The 22,988-nt window shown below is 33.2% G+C and overlaps 2 protein-coding genes across 2 annotated transcripts; both read right to left on the reverse strand.

Annotated features, from left to right (window-relative positions):
- Nucleotides 1–7,538: 7,538 nt before the first annotated feature.
- Nucleotides 7,539–11,103, reverse strand: LOC107018705. The gene is made up of 5 exons (XM_015219253.2): nt 10,766–11,103; nt 8,980–9,044; nt 8,709–8,884; nt 8,074–8,182; nt 7,539–7,973 (listed from the first exon to the last, which is right to left on the reverse strand). Exons 1-5 carry the CDS (start codon nt 11,016–11,018, stop codon nt 7,671–7,673), a joined length of 906 nt encoding a protein of 301 aa, XP_015074739.1. The 5' UTR covers nt 11,019–11,103; the 3' UTR covers nt 7,539–7,670.
- A 600-nt stretch (nt 11,104–11,703) lies between these two features.
- On the reverse strand, nt 11,704–22,202 carry LOC107020616 (serine/threonine-protein kinase dst1). The gene is made up of 18 exons (XM_015221052.2): nt 21,384–22,202; nt 20,225–20,313; nt 20,027–20,134; nt 19,752–19,859; nt 18,677–18,767; nt 18,194–18,246; nt 17,161–17,223; nt 16,975–17,019; nt 16,656–16,691; nt 16,476–16,531; nt 16,095–16,176; nt 15,866–15,988; nt 15,647–15,749; nt 14,104–14,248; nt 13,407–13,611; nt 12,400–12,600; nt 12,222–12,307; nt 11,704–12,066 (listed from the first exon to the last, which is right to left on the reverse strand). Exons 1-18 carry the CDS (start codon nt 22,141–22,143, stop codon nt 11,967–11,969), a joined length of 2,454 nt encoding a protein of 817 aa, XP_015076538.1. The 5' UTR covers nt 22,144–22,202; the 3' UTR covers nt 11,704–11,966.
- Nucleotides 22,203–22,988: the final 786 nt, after the last annotated feature.

A 22,988-nucleotide genomic window follows, 5' to 3' on the forward strand; every position in this document is an offset into this window, starting at 1 on the left:
TTTGATCATAGATGTTCTTGTGGTGATGACTTCCAGATTTTGGGGAATAATAGATGTTGAATTTTAGAAGTTATTGAATTGGTTTTTATTAATGAGTTTAAGTCTTCCGCATTACTTTCTGTTGATATTAAATTGAAATGTTAGGGTTTAGATTGGTTGGTTCGCTCACATAGGAGGGTAAGTGTGGGTGCCCGTCACGGCTCGGTTTTGGGTCGTGACAATACACTTTGATAAGCATAGTTTTATCAAAAAGATTAGCTCATAGTTTTATTAAAAAGATTAGCTCTAGTTTAGTCAAATATCAATGTAAATACAACTAAATGAATCATTAAATAATGTATATTAAACCAATCATGTACCTTTATAGATAGTTAGCATGCTTTTCTATAATTGGGTTTTTAATATTTCTCTCGTCTTAATTTATGTGATATTATTTGATTTAATATAAATTTTAAAAATTAAAAAAAAAAGACTTTTGAGACTATAGTCTGAAATATTTTAATATTTATGTGGACAGATAACAAATCATTCCATTCAAGGTAAAAAGAAAATTTGTAAAATTCTTTTTAAAATAAACTAACAAAAAAATGTGTCACATAGATTATCAATAGAGAAAATAATATAAAAATGTATATATGTCAACATCAAATTAATACAACTTTACCATGATTAAGTTATAAAATAAGATTGAGAATGCAAATTTATTAACTATAGTTAACCATAATGATATTATTAATTTGATATAACTACTACAAAGTATTTACCTTCATTAGGATCATGTAAGAATTCACTTTGTTTTTTTTTTTCTCATGAATTATTCAATTTTCCTTAGAACCAAATCTCATGGCAAACTTTTTTTCTTATGCTCTAAAGTCTAATATCAAAGAAATTGGGATAATGTATCAGTACTCATTCAACCTATGTCTGAAATTTCATAGACATATTTATATTATACTAAAGTCTTATTACTCCCCTGAACTTATTTTATTAATAATTTTATACCTCTTTTCGGCCTACGTGACACTATCTTGTGGGTCCATGCTGAAATTTCAGACATAGGTTGAGGGAATACTTGTGCATTGACATCATTTTCTTCTCTAACCTCCACCATCATTAAAAAGGAAAAAAAAAAGTGAGAAATAATGAACACATTATCAAAAAGGTTTTTGGAATCTACAAGCAATCATTTTTTTTCTTCAAACAACAATAGGAAGATAGTATAAAGTTTTTTCTCAACTAATTAGAAACCCCACAATATTACAAATCAACACTTCCTACTCTATATGGAGAATCTTTTTTTTCCCTCATTATTTTTTACTTTAATCGTCGAAAATTATCGAGAGTTTATTAAAAATAATTTTTATACTTTATAAATATAAAGTATAATCTGTATATGTCTTATTCTCTTTGAATTTAACTTATAAAATTACACAAAGTATGTTGTGATTGTTGTTGATCGTTCATATACTATTTTTTTAAAATTTTAATTTGGTCTACGAATATCAAGGATAGGAAATGAAAAAGAAACGATTAAATTAAAACTTTACACCTAAGTAACATAAAATGATGTTGAAACTGATAGTTCAAAGTACACTTTGATATAGGATGACCTCAATCCCACTAAGGGGTGGAGCTAGAAGTTAAACATATGAGTTCGATCGAACTTAATATATTTTAGTTTAAATCTTAGACTTCGTGTATTATCAGGTCCATTTTGGAAATGACTATTCAATATGATATCTTTTTTTAATTTCTAAGACACGAATTTGAATTTTTTTAAATTAAAAATAAAAGAATCTCAATCATCCCATCGCAATCTAATTAAATTTTCAATTTTAAGAATCTAGTATTATCAATTATATAGATTTTTTATTTTTATTTTTGGTTGGATGGGGCCTTTGGATGGTTTACTTCATTTGGAAAACAAAACATGAGACATAAATAAATCTTTAGGCTTGTGATATGTTTCCTATTTGATTCTAAACATTGACAAGAAAATAATTGAACTTATACCATACACCTCATCATCATTATCTATTAATTTCATATTAATATCTATCAACAAACTATGAAACCCTAAAATTATAGGAATATTTTTTTAAAATTTTTTTTCCCCTTTAGTTGCTCCATTTACAAGTTTTCTACTATGACATCATTGTGAAGAAATTTTATGTTCTTCTTTAATGTCAACCTTTTGCTCAATTGATTTTGAACCATCAATTACTAGAAGTGAGAATAACCTAATTAATATTATTTTGGAAATTTTCTAGTGGTCCATATTTAAATTACTACAACTTTAGGTATCACTTTCCATTTATTTATTAGTTAATGAAAAGAAGAAAAAAAAAACATTAGTTGATGGTTAACATATATTTGGCATTAAAAAGGATTGAAATATATTTATTTGAAAATTTTAAATATGATAAATCAGTTAGGAACATATATTTTCTTTGTCTTTTTTTTTTTTTTTATATATATACTTTTTTTTTTTTTAACTAATAATCTTTCAAGAAGATGTTGAATCCAAAATATAATTTGACTACTGATAAGGATGATGAAATCTCAAGTAAGACAATAAGAATAGTTTGAAAAAAAAGAACCATTGATAGTGGTAGTTTGAACCAAGTTGCAAAAAAATAATTAAATATAATCAAGATATGGCAAATTTTCTGATAGAAAAAAATTATTAACTTTTTGATATAAATAAATATAAGTAATTTGGCATTAAAAATGAAAATAAATTAATCATACAAATAAAATTTGAAGAAACATAAGTATTTTATAGATAATAGTGCGAGTACAATTTTGTTTTTCTCTTGATTCTTCTCTCATATGATTTATCCATGATTCCTTCTCTCATAGAATTATTCATGATTCGAGGGATATTTCTCGAACTAGAATGATTTTTTTGACATCTATATAAATATTCAATGAATTTTCGAAATATTTAAAATATCTTTTCAAGAAATATTATACTCTTTATATATGCATAAGCTAGGATTTTAGGTTAGAACAACCGCTAAGAATTATAACGAAAATCAAATACATCTTGTAGAATCTCAACTAAAAATCTAAAACTGAACAAGTCTTTAATATTTTCACAAATTTTCAATATCTACTCTTACAAAAATTAAAATCCTAATAAGTCATTACTTCTATTTAGGGATGAATATAATACGATTTAAAATTTATAAATTATAGATCTATAATTATTTCTGCTTTTTTTTTAATCAATTACTTATACATATTAAGTAAATACTTTAGTATAAATATAAAATTAGATAAAAAGTTATTGGTTGATTTTATAATGGATAAGCCCTACATATAGTTATTTTTGAACTTCAATTTGGCAAACTCAATCAATTGTAGGGGTCCATAAAAGGCCCTTATAGTTAGTATTTTTTTTTTCCTTTTAACTTAGGCAAATATGCCTGTCTTCTTTTAGATCTTATCCAACCTAATCCATAAATGTCCTTTCATTTCATTTATGAAACTATTGAGAATCCAAAGTTTATTAATCGGATTAATTCAGATTTATTTTCGTAAATTTTTATTTTTATAAAATTAAATTTGAAATTGAGATCACTTATTATATTTCAAGAGATATTTCTGTCGATAGTCCCTAGTAAAAAAGAACTCTTAGTCAATGAGCGACTTTTTTTTAATTTGTTATTGGTATTAATATTTGGAAATATTAACCGCACAAATTCAGATTGAACTTATAACTAAAAAATGAATTTTTTTCATTCTGAAGACTCGAACTTGAAAATTCGTTATATATATTAAGAATAGAGGAAACATCATCATTCCATGACACCCTTAATACAATATATGCTTGATTTATTTTTCTATTTTTAACATAATCAATGAAACTTCACATTTTAATGTATTTATCTTAATTAGGATATGTCACAATCTTTTTATCCATTTTAAATACAAAATTATTATGATTTTTTTTTTAAAAAAATTATCTGATATTCAATATTTACATGAAAGCTTAACTAAATTTGCTTGGTGCATTATAAAGTTAATTTCTCAGAGCAATACTAATAATATTATTATTTTTTGAATATTTAAATTCGAAATATCTTATTAACTTAATTATTTCATAACAACTTATATTGGTAAAAATTAATAAATGAAGAACTAATGTCCAAATAAATGATAGGTACTGGTGGTTGAGCATTTTTGAGATATTTTGGATAATATACGGCTCAACAGTCAAAATTATGTGGTCCATCCAAGTTTATTTGTCTACCTTGTATATATAATAAAATATTGTGAGGTTGTACGTATCGCGCTCCTAATTAATCACGTAAGATTTTTGTAAAGTTTTTTTTTTTTAAAAAAAAATGATCGAAAATCATATCATCAAAATATTCATGGGCTATTACAAATGAAAAAAACTAAAAAAATCGCTTAGATCTTGTAAAATGGTGGAGCTTCACGTACTGTTTCCCTAACTCCTTACAAAGGTTCCTTAAAAGTTTTCTAAAAAATCATTCAAAAGCTATATCAATGGTGAGACTGTACATACTGCTCACCTAACTTCCTACGAAGCGTTTGGTAATGGTTTCTTAAAGAATTTGTTTAGAAGTCATATCACAAAAATAGTCATGGGTTAACACACAGGAAGAACTTATAAAATCACCTATTTGGCCCCTAAATACCCAAAATGGATTCTAAAAATGGGTAGTACATACTTTTACCCCATCTCCCTATAGAGGATCCTCTAATGATTTCTCAATAAAATCTTTCAAACGTTATATCGCCAAAATAGCTATGGGCTGACGCATGCAAAAAATTATGAAAATCGCCTAATTTCGTGTAATTGGTCCCTAAATGTCCAAAATGAACTCTAAAAATTGTGAGATTGTATGTAATGTTCCTCCAACTTCATACGGAGGGTTACGTAATGGTTTCACAAATAAATTATCCAGAAGCCATTTTACAAAAATATCCGAGGGATAACACATATGAAAGTTGAGAAAATATTGCCTAATACTTGTAAATTGGCCCTAAATTACCTAAAATGATCTCTAAAATGATGGGACAGTACGTAACGCTCTCCCAACTCCCTACAGAGGTTTCATAATGGTTTCTCAAATAATTTTTCCAAAAGTAACTTCACCAAAATATTCAAGGCTAACACACAAAAAAAAAGTGAAAAGATTACCTAATTCTTGTAAATAGGCCCCTAAATGCCCAAAATGAACTTTAAAAATGGTGGATATACTTGTTGCTCCCCAAATTCCTATGGAGGTTCCATAATGGTTTCACAAAGAATTCGTTCAGAAGCTATATAATCAAAATATTCATTGACTAACATACACGAAAAAACTGTGATAATCATCTACTTCACATAAATTGGTCCTTTAATGCCCAAATGAATTCTAAAAATGGTGTTAGCCCATGAATATTTTAGTAATGTAACTTATGGTTGATATTTTTACAAGCTTTTACGAAACCCTCCGTAGGTAATTGAGGAAACAGTACGTACAACCTCACTATATTTTACGATATATTTTGACATTTAGGGGCTGATTTACAATAATATGCAATTTTTTCAGTTTTTCGTGATTGTTAGCAAATGAATAATTTAGTAATATAACTTCATTCTTAATCGTTGGATTCGAGTATTGAATATTGAATAATTACGACACAAACACTTTGGTCAACCAGTTTATAAAACATATACGGAAAATGGTCAAAAATACCCCTGGACTTTTCGAAAAGGTTTAAAAATACACCTCATTCACCTATTGGATTAAAAAACCCCCTTCATCTACCTTTTTGATTCATAATTACCCTTAAAACTAACAATCTTTTATCTTTTAATTATAATTATTAATAGTTATTATGTGGCATCTCCCTATTGGATAAATTTAAAATTCCAACCTACCAAAAAATTTCTAGCCATTGACCCATATCCACATTTTTTTACCCAAACCAAACTAAAAATTCATCAAAATTAAAATATTTGAACATCTCTTCTCTAACATTCAAACCTAATAACATATCCTCTTTCTCATCACCATATACAACCTCAATCAATGATAATTAAAATTCAATTTTGATGGTGGAGTTGCACTAAAAGAGTTGTTCTTGATTGTGTTTTCATGGTGACATTGAGGAAACTTGAGTCGGGTCTTCTTATTTCTTCCTTTTGGTTACACCCTTTTCAAAGATTCAATTTCTCATAGTGGAGTTACACAAAAAAAAACTCTATTTGATTGTATTTTAATGGTGGCATTGACCAAATTCTAACACAATCAAGAAGAGCTTTTTAGTTCTAATTGGTATTAAGTTCGCTAGTTCTTGGTTGATTATTGATAGTTTTTTTTTGTGTAACTCCACTATGAGAAATTGAATCTTTGAAAAGGGTGTAACCAAAAGGAAGAAATAAGAAGACCCGACTCAAGTTTCCTCAATGTCACCATGAAAACACAATCAAGAACAACTCTTTTAGTGCAACTCCACCATCAAAATTGAATTTTGAAAAGGTTGTGAACCAAAAGGAAGAAAGAAACAAGACCCAAGTCAAATTACCTTTATCTAGTGCAACTTCCCCTTTAAAAATCGAATCTTTTCACATGGTGTGAACCAAAAGGAAGAAACAAGAAAGACCAAATTCGAACACAATCAAGAAGAGCTTTTTAGTTCTATTTGATATGACCAAATTCAAAAATCAATATGTCAATTTCAAATTCAAATACTAATTGATTCAACCATTAATTTTATTTTGAAATTGTTTAATAAGAAAAGAGGGGGAAAAATAGGTTATTAAGTTCTAGGGGAAGAGAAGAGATGATGAAATTTGTTATTTTTGATAAATTTTTTGATTGAGTTTGGGTCTAAGAATGTGGATATGGGTCAAATGGGTAGAGAAAAAGTGATGGGTTGAAATTTAAATATATCCGATAAAAAGATGCCACATAATAATTAATAATAATAATAAAAATACAAGTTTATTAGTTTTAAGGGTAATTGTGGACCAAAAAGGTGGATAGAAGGGTATTTTTAACCCAATAGGTGAATGAGGAGTATTTTTAGCCCTTTTCCAAAACATATATACAACATAAGCACATACCATACACACTTATACATGAGATATACACTTATTCGATCATATTAGTAAATTAGCTTATCAAACGATATATATCTGTAACTTTTTCTTGAAAACAATGATAGGAGAATGAATTCAGATTAGTCGATACGCCCCGCTAGAAAATAAAAAGGAATATCCTAAGAAGGATTGAGATAACTTTATTTTTTGTTTTTTTCTCTTTAAATTTGAGTGATAGGGTTGGGTAGCTAATAAAGGACTAAAGGAGTGGTCAATTAGTGAAAGGAAGGTCTATTTTCATTTGAAAGATTGGGAACAAAATAACTTGTTGTACACAGATCTTACCTCGAGTCTTATGTAGGTAGAGTGATTGTTTCCATCAAGTCCCACACATAACGAGAGTTTAGTGCAACGTAGTGCCATTATAATATAGCTAACCTCAAAACTTAATTGAGATTGACACAGTTAAAAATTTGTGACAAAATAATTCTTTAGAAGCTTCAATATCACAAAAAATTTATGTCAACATCTTTTTAAGTGTGTATAAAGTAACAACAGAGGTCTATACATCAGTACCTTGAGTCCTACAACAATGAGACAGAAATCAGTAGTTGAGGTACAAAATTACCTTCTTAACCATTGCATAAGGCAGTTTTAACCTCCAATCTTTCTGTTTACGGCTTAGCGGCCTTCCTTTGGATGCTGGATCTCTATTCTCCTTCACATCCGCCAACTTCCACACACAGCTTCCTGATTCTGCATCGATTGATTCCATGAAGAATATTCCATTCTTTTCAACCTTTCTAGAGTTCATTTCTTCTATATAGCTAACTCTCATAGGCCTATCCTTGAAGCGGGATAAGTCATCTGGTACTTTTATTAGCCGCTCAGCACCAGGAGACGATACCTTAACATCACAGGAAATGGAGAGTTTTTGCTTCAAACAATTAAAAATCATTTCTGCCTTTATAACAACAGCGAGAATACAACATTGTTTCTACAGTTACCTCAATGGCCAGGTCCTCGGGAATTTTCCCTAGTGCACCAGCTTCGTCTAACCTTTTCTTGTATTGGCGGCTAAATTCTTCCATTTCATCCATACTTGGACAGCCAAAACTAATGTAAAGAATATGTCACGCTACTTCACAGTAAACAGGATATCAAAAGAACGCGCTAACTAGAACCAAGTGAAAATTGCTAACAAGATCTGAACTCCAACTTCAGTTCATTAGAGATTGTTTAACTTGACCAGAAATCATGGTTAAAAGAGGAAAAGAAGGACAGAGGAAAAGTCTTGGTATGGCAAATGTTTACATATCTAAGTATAGCTGACTATATACATGACCTATAAATACCTTTAGTTAAGAGGTCTAGTCCAGTTATTCATCCATCACAAGTTATATAATACACATTCAATTTTGGAACATTCAAAATGTTGACTATCTTTCACAAATAATACTACTATATTACACTACTCTCACTTATTGGCATCTTTGTTCTTCCACTGGAATTAGTTATTTAAAGATTTAAGGACCGGTCGGAACAAGAGATTTCAGGCACAACATACTCTATATCATTTTATGAAAGAGAAAGAGATGTAGAAATTGTTTTTCATGTAAACAGGTTGCAATCAACAACTTACTTATTTGGAAGTTTGTCTAATCTGACATAGATGTACCCATGAGGACTAGTTTTAAATGAATAGAGCTCCATGTCATCACCAAATGGTAGCAGCACATCACGAGCAATTGATAATGCCTGCTCACCCCAAGAGCAACTTTGGAAAACTATTCCTCCTCCATCGCCTCCATCGCCAATCTGAATGTTTGAACTGCTAAAATCAAAGTGAACAAATATATACATCCACAAAAAAAACACAAAAAATGTTACTAACACTCCAAAAGTTCATGTACCTCAGGCTCAACTTCCTCTTCTTCTTCCCATAAATCTATTGGTTCTACGTCCTCAATCGTTTCATCTTCAAACATGAAGATATAGTGTGACTCTTTAACAGAATATAAATTGATAAAAAAAAATCACTAAATTTAATTCAATGAGAATGTGGAACATGTAAAGAGAGAACACTCTTATAATTCTCAGAGTAAATGAACATTTCCAACTCTTTTTCTTCCATCAGGGAGGATCATAATGTTCCCAAATTAACTTCACCACAAGTCAAACCCAATGGACAATCTACCAGTTGGTGGTGGAGGTACTTTACCAATACTGCTAGCCTCAATGCTAGAGCTAGGTAGAGGGAACAGGGTTCGATTTAATCTCCTTTGTCGAAAAATTATACCCGCATAATTAGGGCGAATATTTCAATGTAAAGGAAAATTCTACTGCAATAATGGGGTTCAAAAGTAGCTTTAAGTCACAAGTTCAAATCCTAGCCGTCACATTTTAGTGTTTTTCTTGCATCTCCTAATATAAATATCTGGCTCAACCATTGGCCAACCTCAGTCTTCAACATTTTTATTTGTTGCTTCACCAAATAACAATACAAGACTAAGGGTGTGGCCTAGTACAAGTGTGAGAGAACCATGAGGTCTCAAGTTCAAATCCTAGCCAAAGGCAAAACTATACAAGCTCAACTAGCCTTGTTGGTTAGAGTTACCCAAATGCATTTTTCAAAACCCCTATCATGGAATGATATTAACTGTCATATGGCTAAGTCTTAGTTTTCTTGAAAACAAAATTCAAGCACAAGTAAGGCTAACTTGGCATACATATACAAATATATGATATCTTCATCATTGTTTCTAAAATAAAATAATACCCAAAACTCATCTAAGCATAAAAAATGAGCAAACAGAGTTTAAAGCACCGCAGAAACAAAACATCAAACATCTAGTAAGCAAATCAACAAAAACAAAAAAGGTAAAAGGTACAAGTATCCCTTAGACTACGACCGAAATCCCAACGACATACCTTAACTAAACTAAGGTCTTATTACCCCTGAACCCATTTTTTCGTAATTTAATACACCTTTTAGGTTGAGTGAATCCAAATATCTCCTACGCGTCTCAATAGCGTGGAGTCACAGAGTGTGCCACATAAGACAAAAGGTTAACAAAATTACAAAAAGAATTAGGTTCAGGGGTAATAGGACCTTATTTAGTTAAAGTGTGTCTCTGGGATTTCGGTTATAGTCTAGGGGGTACTTGTGCCTTATCCCACACAAAAAAGTAACATAGTCGAGATGCCCGCAAACAGGCGTGGACACCACTGGTACTAAAGAAAACATAACAACATAAGCCTAACAAAATAGATGCATCTTTTCCAAATTCCTTACCAAGGAAAGATATTAGCTTTCATATGGGTAAGTCATAACTTGGTTTCTTGAAACAAAATTCAAGCACAACTAAGGCTGGCTTGGGCTATATATATTTGTATACTACTATCTTCATCATTGTATCTACATAGAAATAACACAGAAGGATCACCTCAGCATAAAAATTTGAGCTGCTACAATTTAAAGCACTACACAAACAAAACATCGAACACCTAATAAGAGAAATGTGATTCATGAAACCAATGCCATTTTGTAAACCATTTACATTGAAATAACACGTAAGGCCCAACTAAGCATAAAAAAATGAGCTAATACAATTTAAAAGCACCACACAAACAAAACATCAAACACCTACTATGCAATTCAACAGAAACACAAAATAAGATGGAACAAACAGAGCATACAGTGAAGTGGGTCGTTTCCATTTCTTTCTGGGATGATTTCTTCAGAAGAATTGATGCTTAAACACCGAAGAGGTAAAACTGAAATGTGATTCTTAAAAAAAGGACCTTTTTGTAAACCATAAGGAAGATGGTGTAGAGCTTGTTTTTGTTGTAGAATTGTAAGAAAACGATGGTTATGGTGATAGAGAGGTGTAGGGAAAAATGGGTTTCGCAAAAAAAAGTTGAATTTGCTACTAAGCCTACTTGTCATCATCTTCTTCTTCTGAGCTGTGGGCTTTGTTATGGCTGGGTACCAATTATCTTTCACTTGCCCTTTTGTCTCCTATTTATATGACTTGCTAAATTTTCAAAATATCTAGTGTGTATTTTTTTTTATTTAACACGAGAGAAGCAAGATTTAGATGATTTGATCATATAAATACGTGTGTTAAAGCCTCGGTGAGGAGGTGTGATAGACTAGCCGTAGGGATAGAGGTAGACCGAAAAAGTATTAAGGAGAGATGAATATGAAAGGATATGACTCAACTTTGTATTAGTGAGACACGACTTTAAAATAGAAAAGAGTGGAAGTCAGTAAAAAGTTAGGAGAACAAGAGTATTGCCTTTGCATTACGATGGTTTAGGCTTGTAAGGGCACGTCGTAGTATTAGTCGTATACTATAGTTGACTTGTGTCTTGAAACATCACACCATTTTATTATTGTTGATATTGTTTCTCTCTTATAGACTCTACACTACTTTTCTTATGTTTATTCATTGTTTTCTTCTTTCTTTACTTGGAATTGATGCAGTTGGATCGATGCTCTTTCATTCACCTCAAAATAATTGGTTTGGAGGTGAGTTATATTGCAAAGAAGGCTCAAATAGCCTAGTTAAAATATGCAGAATATATTATAAGAACTCAAAGAATGCACAATATAGATACAAAATGTAAGAAAATATGCTAAATTATCCATCATATTACCAGGTAAGTGCAAAACATCTTTCAATTCATTTTCTGCTTTGCTACAGAATAATTTGAAGAAAAAAAATACGCCATGAATAAAAACGAAACATAAATGTAAAGGAAGCAGCATTTATGCATGCTTTTCTGGAGCTGAAGACAGAACACTACCCTAAAGGTATAGAAGAAAAAGAAATGATCATATAACTAGATTTACATGGCGAAGAAAGACATTACAGATTCAACTACGAAAAATAATTTACAGTCGTAAAATAGTTCTGAGAGTATCACAGAGGTTTTGAATCGTTTGTTGTTCCTGAGACGCTTGCATTTCCTGTAGAGGCATCTCTTCATAGCACCTACGATCAAAAGTTCGGATAATCAATTCATTGAACATTAACATGGCTCGAGAATGATGGAACACAACCATGTTTTGATAAACCTAAGGGCATGGGACATAGTAGTGAGTCGAATGTGAATGAATTGATATCCAAGTATAATGTGATCAACGTACATTTTATGATACGCTAAGGCTTGAGCAAGATTCATTAGTGTAGGACTCGAGGTTAGTCTTTGGTATACACTTGGAGGAAGGGGAACCTGCAATCAATCAATTAATGGTTATAAAAGGAGAGAAGATTGAAATAAATAAAGGAAGATTAAAGTTTTCATAAAAAGGTGGTAAAGAGGACCTCATTTTGTCTGCTTCGACCTTTCTTGGATTGAGAATCACCGGAGAAGAGTTCCTGCATTGCTTCTACAGCAGTCTTTCCACTATTATCCCTTTGCCAGTCCCCGAGCACATCCTCAGACAAGAGTGCAATCGGTGAAATATCAGTTGCTCTTAGAAATGGAATTGGCACTGTGTTACCAGCCGAGTATATGGACCGAAGCTGATACACGCACAAATTTGCAGAAGTCAGAATCATACTTGCACCCAGAACAAGCATGAACAAAAAAAAAATGAAATACAATGACATCCAGAAAAGCAGTTTAAGCCCCGTGGTGAAACCGCAATGTAACACATATGGATGCATATAAACAATTTTCAACCACAGAGCTAGAAATATAGCTAGTGTCTAAAGAAAATCTAGAATAATCATAACTCGTAAGTGATTTACAGTATTGACAAGCCTAACCTCAGAAGTAAGCCCAGTATAACAGAAGCTTGCTTCCTTTATAAATATTACATAGTGACAACCAAAACCGATTGATTAAAGGGCTATGATTAATTTACTCATGGATAGAGCTCGATAAAGTAAAGAATGTGTGCTGGATGCAATGTGTTGCTTTTTTCAGGAGATATGGCTCAATGAATAATGGAAATGACTAATATTATTGGTGCAAACTACAACTTAAAGAGTGAAACTTCAAAGTCGCAGCTATAAGTTTATCATGTGTCTTCTTCCTTCTGTGCTTAAGTAATAAAGAATTTACAGATGTTACATCAGTTGTGGACTTGTGTATAATAATGTAGGATCAGGATTTTATGTTAGACGCTTTGGGAGAATTACTACGATTACTGATGGTTTAGATAGTTTTTCCATGAAATTAAACTACTACATTAAGTGTCAATTCGAGCATATAGCACAGAACACATATTCCTATATTATGGAATAGGGTAGAAAAAGAAAGAGATTTCACACTTCTCATTAAAGAGATTTGAGATGCAGAGTTCATGCTTGAGCATTATGAGTACCTTGTCCAATGCTCTCCGACTGACAGTTTCATTTGGCAAGGTTCCAGTATTATAGCCGCTGCCACCACTACTAACAGTTGCTTGAGATGTAGTACTCCCCTTGAGGCCCTGATCAGGAGAAGGTAAGGTTCCGGGAGAAGATACTTGCATGCTCTGTCTCTGGGACATTCCAACGGGTGAACTGACATCAATATCATTAAGCAACCTGACAAGAAATGTTCAATTTATTTAGGCAACAGACTAACTTAATGGATTACCACTAAAAAGATACTCTCTCTCCACACATATTTTACATTTCTACTTTACTACTGATCGTACTTTGAAGTTAGTGGAGTAAGATCATGGGGGCAATCTGATTTATAAACAGTTGGAATGGCATAATCACTTAGAGACCAAGCTAGTTACTCAAGAAATGGGGTTTAAATTAGTAGTATAGGTTAAGAAAGACGACAGACATAGATAAGAGAGTCAAGATTCACGGCTCAAAGTAATGCCAAAGTTCAAACCATACATAAAGTTCACACTTAATAGAGCACATCACTCTGCTATTTAGTACAAATATCATCTCCGTGAGAAGACATGCCAAGCAACAATGTTTTTAATGCTGAAATTATTTAGCAAGGATGAATTACTTTCCTGATTTAATAGGTTTCACCCCCGCACTAAGTGATAATCAGATTAACAGGAAACAAAATACCAGGGATCATTTGATTTGCCAGCAATGGTGGGGATGGAAGGAATTCCAGTACGCCGCAGAGTAGATGACGCTTCTGCATTTCTGATTTGACTAGCTGTTTTATCAATATCAGGTCCATCTCGGACTATCATAGTCCCAAAATCACCTGGTATAACAGATCCAGCAGAACTTATTTTCAGACTAATTACTATCTCAGATCAATATTCATCGTTCAGGACAAACTAGCATATTATAGTCATATTTTCAGTAACAGAGTTCATTATTTTCACCAATATTACAGAGTAAGCTCTACAAAAAAAATACAGGTTTGCCAGTCACCACGTTCCACTGAGATCATTGATCTGCAAATGTAGAATGAATCTTTCCAACTAACTCCCGATTGCCTGAATTAAGATGACTCCCTTGACTAGCATAGATGAGATACTCTAATATAGTTTGCTACACTAGAGTTAAGCAGTGACAAAGCCAGGATTTCTACAAAAGGGAGTCCAAATATAAAGAACATAAAAGGAAGCCAAGGGGATTCAACATATCATGTATATATTTTTTAAAAAAACAATACATAGACACTGTAATTTCCAACAAAGGAGTGTCAAGTGCCCTTGGACGAGGGTGGCTCTACCACCGGAATTGACTAGAGAGATATGTAAGAATTAAAGATTGAAAATACTATACGTGTAGTTTAAAGATATCATGCCAAGACAATGTAGCAACATACTCCCCTCCATCGTGGAACATATACTTTGACCATTGCAGATATTAAGAGTGCAACATTCAAACTACTTTGGTAGATATACTTTTAAAAGAAGTTTGAAATGGGAGAAAGCAGAGAAGCTGAAAAAATGTCACCTTAATTATTTTTTAAAAAATTGGTAACTGACTAACTGTAAATGTCACCTCAAATTTGAAATGATGTAAACCAACATTTAATAATATTAGTGTGGATACTTGAAGGAAAGAAACTTCCATTCAAGGAACTAAGTCAAGTCTTTTGGGACGAGCCAAGGATATCGTGTATTTCAAGGTGGCATCAGTAGTTATATTATTGGTTGAATATTTGGCCTTAAAACTTCTCCAATTTTTGGAAGGAGGTTAAGTAATTGAGGAGGGTCTCAAAACAGTGTATGATGGTAATTTGGAGGTGAGCGACAATGTGAAGGTAGCATGGCACTGAGAAAAATGCAACAGCTTTCATATCGATTATACAAGACAGCAATCTAAAAGTCAAAATTAGCTATAAAATCACATAGTTAAAAATGAGATGTCTGATGAAATATAATATTGGTCTTGCATTTTATGTTTGGGCAAACAACATCAGAACTAGAAATTAAATCAATTATAACTTGGCATGAGAACCAATAATGAGATATGTACTATTGTTTGATATATTCTTCTCCAAATTGTCCATAAAATGAGATAATTGAACATCCATAATATGTTCAGATACAACTCATTATCAATTGTACCATTGCTTCTCTCTCACAACACACTGACCCTACAGAATCTCGTCAAATATATAATGCAAGATGAAACTGAAGGTTACCTTCTCCCACAGGCTCCAAGCTTGTAGAAGGGCCATCATCATTTTTAGGCTTAGAGGGAACAGTATCGCCAAATTCATCATTCACTTTTGGACCTCCCAGAACCTGATGTTGCACCACAAGGCTTTGAGAAAACTCACTTTCTCGGGGGACAATCCAAGTTCAGAGAGGAAATGGCCAAACAAAGTTCATTATGAGGGATGCAAATTAATCAAGCATACCTCGGGAGTCTCGGAAGCAATATTTTGCGCTTCCAAGGCCATTGATGCCCTAATTTGTTTGGCCTTCTCAATCTTCGGCATCATTACAGAAGCTCCTGCTTTGAATTTTTCGATGAATTTGTGCTTTGCAAGGTAAATGGAAGAAAACTTAGTATATGCCAAAGAGCACACAGCTCTGGAGGTAAACAAATAAAACAATTCGCCAAGTGACAGCAGACTTATACAATACCTTTAACATCTCGGAGGCAGTTGGACGAAGTCGGGGGTCTTTTGTAAGACACTTGGCAACAAAATCATGGAATACAAGAGACCTGAAATATACCCATTTCCAAATTCCTCAACAGATAACCAAATGATTCTCTCCAAAGAGAAAGGACCAGCAGGATGACAACTTGAATCTTGTCCATGATTTTACTTTTCTGACAAATGATTCATAAATTTGGACAAAACAGTGATGTATGTTTATTGATTGATATATGAAACAAATTTCTCTAAGACTTACAACTGATAGGAATTAAGGAGTTCTAAGAGGAATTCTTGTTCAAAAGGAGAGTGGATACAAAGCAAAAGCCAGTTGAATAAAGATCAACATAAAGTATAGAGGGCAAACCATTTCTCTTTATCCTCAAGCATTGGAGCTGGTTCAATGGATATCATAAATAGCACCTATCAAAAGTTACAGATATAGGTCATGTCAACTTTTTTGTGGAAGTGAAAACTATCAAAATGAGGTAAACATGCATTAACATGCCATGCATGTCCCTGTAAATTAGTTAAGTAAAGGGCTAACCCTCATTGGATGCACTGTTGCCCTAGGAGGAAGACCCTGAAAAAAGGAAATAAGAAAGAAAGTTCAGTTCCAGCAGTATCAGTGTATCTCAACAATATCAGGAAAATGAAGTGGGTTGAGAACAATGAGGTCTCAGGTTCAATTCCCAGTGACCAAGGCAAAAATACATCTAGTTTCAGTTTCAACTAGAGCTCAACCAGTAGAGGTATATCTAGTTCAGCTCCAGCAGTATGGCAACAATACATCTAGTCTTGATGCAATTACAAACACAAAAAGAGTATTAAAAAGAAAGACAGTTCATAGATTCAACTAGATATACCTCCGCCATTTCAATAGCAGACACTCCGAGAGCCCATACATCTACCTGGAAAATATCAGATAAAAATCAAAAAAATGAAAAGAATGAGTTCCGCACAACGCCAGCATACTTCACACAAGTTATTGGGATTAGATTAACTACATTAAGCACCAGCTTGAAAAGATTTCATCAAAGCAGATGTGATACCTTCCCATCATAACGACTTTCTTGAATAACTTCTGGTGCCATCCAATGGGGAGTGCCAATAAACTGAAAATATATGTACCAACATCAGGAATTTGAACAGATAAAACAAGTCAGAAACTACTTGGCATGTTGAATATAACCAAATTGAGTGAAATGTGATCCCAACACAGCCAGAAAAATAGAGAGCAAGCTGGCTGGATTGAAAACAGCGGGAAGACACTCAAATATCTGATAAAATTTTAGAGTCTACACTAATGGAATAGATATAGAAGTCTACTGACCCATTTTTCAGTAATAACTTTGAATTGAGCAACTATGGGAATATCAAAAAAATAGATAGACACTTATATTTTTCGAGCTCCTAGGAGGTCCAACAAGATGTACACTTACACAGCAGTTCCTTAGGCTGCCGTCATGAATAAAATACCTTCCTTATCGAGAAAGATAAGGCATTACCTTATCTCTTTGTACTTAACAATCTTGACTAGTTGAATACAGTTTATCGATGTACTTTTGACCCTTTGGAAATCTCATCAATGTTTAAACCAGAGAAAAGTGCCATACAGAAGGTATTAGTGAGTGCTGGCAAGCTAAATCAAAAAAGCAGAAAAGGAATAATGCACAATGGATTCTTTAAGCATTTACACAGCAGTTCCTTAGGCTGCCTTCGTGAATAAAATACCTCCCTTATCGAGAAAGATAAGGCATTATCATTTCTTTGTGTACTCAACAACCTTGTCTACTTGAATATAGTTTATCGTTTTACTTTAGACCCTTCGGAAATCTCATCAATGTTTAAACCAGACAAAAGTGTCATACAGAAGTATTAGTGTGTGAGGTCAAGCTAAATCATAAAAGCAGTAAAGGAATAATACACAATGGATTCTTTAAAATTAATGGAGTACGCGGAACATCAATTAGCCATCTGTAAAGCAATAGTTTTTTGTTTCTATTTTTGTTTTTCTGACTTCCAATAATTGCAAGAATCGCCTAATCACTGCCAATAGATTAAGGCTAATGGCATAATACATACCGTGTTACGTTTGGACATGGTTCTAGTCAGCTGCGCAGCAACACCAAAATCACCTGCTCATTTAGTGACAAATTATTCCAGCTTTCCAGATTATGTAAAATCAAAAAACTTCTTTTTTTAGAAGTAGAAGAAAAAATTTAAAAATAGGAAAGCTGCTTCTGTCTCGATTTATACTTAAAAAAGGGTTTTTGGATTATTTTTTGTCCTTCAAAACTAGCGAACAAGATTCCGACAGAGGTGTTCTAAAATGTGGCTACATGCAAAGAGCATATTTTGGATGGAAACATGATGCCTAATTTAAAGTTGTTAACATCTAATTAGTTGAACTTCTTAAAATATACAAAACATTTTTTCATTCAGTTTTCTGATACACCAAACAAGAAATTAACCACGCTTTCAAGATCTGGTACAATTAATAACTAATATAAAACAATTCAAAATTGATACTAAAGATAAAGAATTAAAGAGATAAAGAACACTCACCTAACTTAACCTCTCCTTGATCAGTCAGCAGGATATTGCCACCTTTAATATCTCTGTGTACTTTAAAAATAGAGTGCAGATAGGAGAGGCCCTACATCACATCTAACATTACTTCAGATGCAAATACAAAAAGCTGAAAAGTTTTTTCAAAGAGAGCCATTTAAGTAGATAATTCCACAGCAACGGAAAAGACGTGTTCAAAATGATTCAATATGGGAACCAGCATCTTGTCTTTGCACCATATTTTTGAGATAGTAACAGTTGTGTGTATCTAAGAAAAACATCACATAGGTTGTGCTGAAACCTTGTCTCAAGCCCCATGGACATCGTCTCAATTGTGCTTTTCGCTTTTAGAAACACCAAAACAGAGGCGGCCTTAGAACTAGAATATTGCTTCCATGGTAGCACGAAACTCTAAACGTGCAATGCAACAATATAGGGTCACCCAAAATTGTTTCGCTTCCAAGAAATCGATTACCATGGGGTGGCATATGCAAACAAAAGGAACAAATCATTTTCTGACTATGTTCTATCAATATTTTAAGGCAATGTTTTGGGCACGCAATTAGGCATTTTGGCTAAACTTGGAAAGGTAATATCGTCTTTTTTAAAATTAAAAGGCAATATCTTCTTTTTTAAAATTGAAAGGTAATATCTTCAAAGAAGAGTAGCTTTTACCTCCACTACAAAGGTAACATTCGCTAGTAGAGTCATGGATTACGAGTTACAAATGTAGGAGAAACATAGAACAAGCCTAAGGACCTTATGGATAAACATAGTGTTATTATGCTTTTAAACTTGAGCGTTTTCAAAGCTTTAACTATGTTTTAGTTGGAAGCTAAATTGAAAGAACCCAGGAGAAAGGAGCATTACATTAATATTGGTAGCAAAGGTAAGAGAAATTAAGTGGGAGATTCTATAAACCATCTAAGGTAGCTTTCGTGAACCCTCCAAATTTGAATAGAATGAAGGAGAACAGAATTCCTAGACAAAAGGACTAGATGTCAAGTGCATGACCTTGTATCAAAAGAATCATACAAGCATACTGTAAAACAATGTTTGATATCAAGCATACCTTCAATGCCTCTCGACAAATAAATGCTATTTGATACTCCTCTAAAGCCTCATCTGTGACATTCATTAAGTCAGCAACACTTCCACCCCCACAATACTCCATTACTATCTGCCAAAAAAAATTTTGCCTCATAAATTAAATAAACTGAAAAATTCTAGTATAGGTTGCAGACATAATGAAAGGGAAGAAACGGAAATGGAAACATAAACATTTGAACAAATCAGTCAAGAGCATGATTTGGTCTTGAAGTCCAAAGAAGTGATGACCCTTCATACCCAAAGGTACTCTTCTCCTTGGTAGCTCCCAAGATAGCGAACGACATTTGGATGACTGCACTGCTGCAACATCTCAATTTCACCTCGAATTTCTTCATAGCCTTCCTCCTAAAAGAAAGCAATATATCTATGAATATATAAAGACTGAACCACCTGAGATGAACTAATTTTAGAGTCGAGAGCACAGAGCAAGCATACCCCTTCAGATAATGATATGACTTTGATGGCAACCATTTCTGAAGTCCTCAAGTCTCGAGCTTTATAAACAGCCCCATATGAACCCTTCCCTGTGTTTATCAAAGTTTTCCACTTTCAGCCACTTCGGTCAATAAGATTAGGATTGGATAACACACAAACAAAAAAAGGACAAATGCACTACCAATGTTTTCTCAGTCACACAGATTAGCACCAACATCCAATTCTTCTAATTTGCAGTCAATATTGCATTTTGTATAACAGAACCAATGTCATACTCATTCATAAGATAAGACAAAATTGCTTCACATGCGATTCACCATTCACAATTGTAGGATTTCTTGAAGGATTATGATCAAAATCAAAAGTATCTCGAAACAAGTCGACACTGTGCAATATTTTAACCTCTCTTAATAAAGAAAATGTTTCATCAAGCACAAAACACAAAGCTCTGCTCAATAATGTGATTTGACAAAAATTCTAGCTACATAAATACTCATTATTCTCCATGAGTCAAATAATAGTAACTACTACATCTACGCTACCAAACATTAGTCACAGGCTCACAGCTATATGAATTAATAGTATCCTTTCTGCTCTACTCGAACTTGTTTCATTCAATGCTCAATAATACTTCTTTTAAGACCATGGTCTATGCCAAATCTAACAGTAGACCAACTCCTATGCTGGAAGATAAAGGGATTCCCCCAAGCACCTGAGCCGGAGGAAAGCTTGAAACTGCATACTTGCTGCAAAATGGTGGACTATTTCGAAGAGAGAAACAGAAGATGTTTTGACGGATAAAGGAATTTGATAAAGATTAAATCTTTTGTATTTTTGGTTTCTTTCTAGTGTAAGCTGAATGTAGTTGAAGATGCAGACACCATGTTACAGTCCATAGAACTTTTAGTGTCGATAGCCTGGATTTACAATTTTTCCTTTTTGCTCATTTTGGATTTAACTACAGCACTTTCTTAGTGCTTGTTTTGACATCAATAAAGCTTACCCCTTCCAAAAAAGAAATTCTTTTAGGACTTATTCAGGTTCATAGATAACAAATTGCATTAAACATATCTAATGATTGGTTAAAGCATAACAAGAGCAGATAATTTTCACTATTTTAATCATCTCAAAGCACATAAAGATGGAAACCAAACTTTACCTAGCTCATGAAGCAATTCATACTTGGTACAAGGATCTTCCCTAGTCACACTGTCCGGTATTGAACTCGACGACACCTTACTCCCCTGTGGCCTCAATGTGCCACCTTCCTCATCAGAGGGTGCTCTACTGCTACGATTCCTCTGCCTCCCTATTCCAATCTCCCCTGCTGCCTGCATACTAGCCACTGCTCTGCTCATAGTTGATCCAGCACCTTCATTACTTCCACTTCTAACGGTTCTCCTCACCATAGTCCCTGAATCAAACTCATTATCCTTCACTACAAACGTCGAAAACCTACCATCCTCATCCTCCTCCTCCTCATCTTCATCCTCATCTTCCTCATATCTCCTTCTCACAGGGCTTTTCTCATCCCGATCCCAATAGGACATGTAACGAGCAGTCTGCTGCTGTGGTTGTTTAGGAGTGGTGAATTTCGAACTTCGATCGGTTTTCACAATCATCGTGCCGGAGATTGATGCCATATCATCATCGGAAACTGAATCTATAGCTCCACCTCCTCCGCCGAAGTCCTTAGGTAGACGTTTGAGTAAAGGAGGAAGTGATTCGTCGTCGTTTAAGTCATCTACAACGTCGTCATCGTCATCGTCTTTGCAAACCATAGTAGCATAGAGGTCTGAATTGTCTTTCTCATCGGTTTTCCGGTCGTTATCGTGGATGACGAAGGTGGAGTAAATGTCGGATTGCTTCGCCGGCGGCGGCGGCTTCCGGGATCGCCACGACGACGGACGAAATTCCATTTCTGACCTCAGTCTGTGAAGTGGCTGACGAGCTGTAAGATGGAAGTTATACTATTAATTATTTTTCTTTTAAATTTTATTTTATATCCTTAGATAAGTGAGCTCTTGTGTTATTACAAAAATAAAAAATAAAATCAAAATTCAAATAAATATAATTTTATAAAATTCAACTGTTAATAATATTTAATATAATCTTTTGTTACGAACAACAAATCTATTTTGAGTAATTGTAATAATTGAAATTAGAAATTATAATCACATTCAGATCTTGATTTGAAATCATGATTTCATATGTTCGATGTGTTTCATTAATTCCTTTTTTTTTTATTTGGTGTTCGTATTAATTCGGTGCAAGTGATTATTGAATAATATCAACACCCTGTCTATAATAAGACCCACGAGGAGCTGGATGGCTCGAGTTCAAATCATGATCAAACATGACGCTTACTTAGTGATTAAAAAATAAAGCTACGTCTTTACGCTTTTTAGCATGATGGTAAGCGCTTGTTGGTAAAATTATAATTTGGCAATGAGAAGCAAGAATGAGATAGTGTATGTACTATTGTTTGATGAAATTGAGGTCAACTTTGATCGTCATGTCAATTTGTTGTGAAAAATGAAATCTATCAAAATGAGATAAACATGCAATGCATGTCTTAAATTAGTTGTCAACCCCTTTTTTCGGATAATGATTGTCAGCACCAACTTGTGCAACCTCGACTGTTTCACTAGTTATGTACACACAAGTATGCAACTTATGGGTTGGAGCAAATGATCTAAGAAATTTCAGATTCGTCAGTGTTGGCTGTTATATTGTATTGTATTGTTAGCTTAAATGTCTGTTT

This window comes from Solanum pennellii, chromosome 5 (assembly GCF_001406875.1).
Source record: "Solanum pennellii chromosome 5, SPENNV200".
NCBI classification, from domain to species: domain Eukaryota; kingdom Viridiplantae; phylum Streptophyta; class Magnoliopsida; order Solanales; family Solanaceae; genus Solanum; species Solanum pennellii.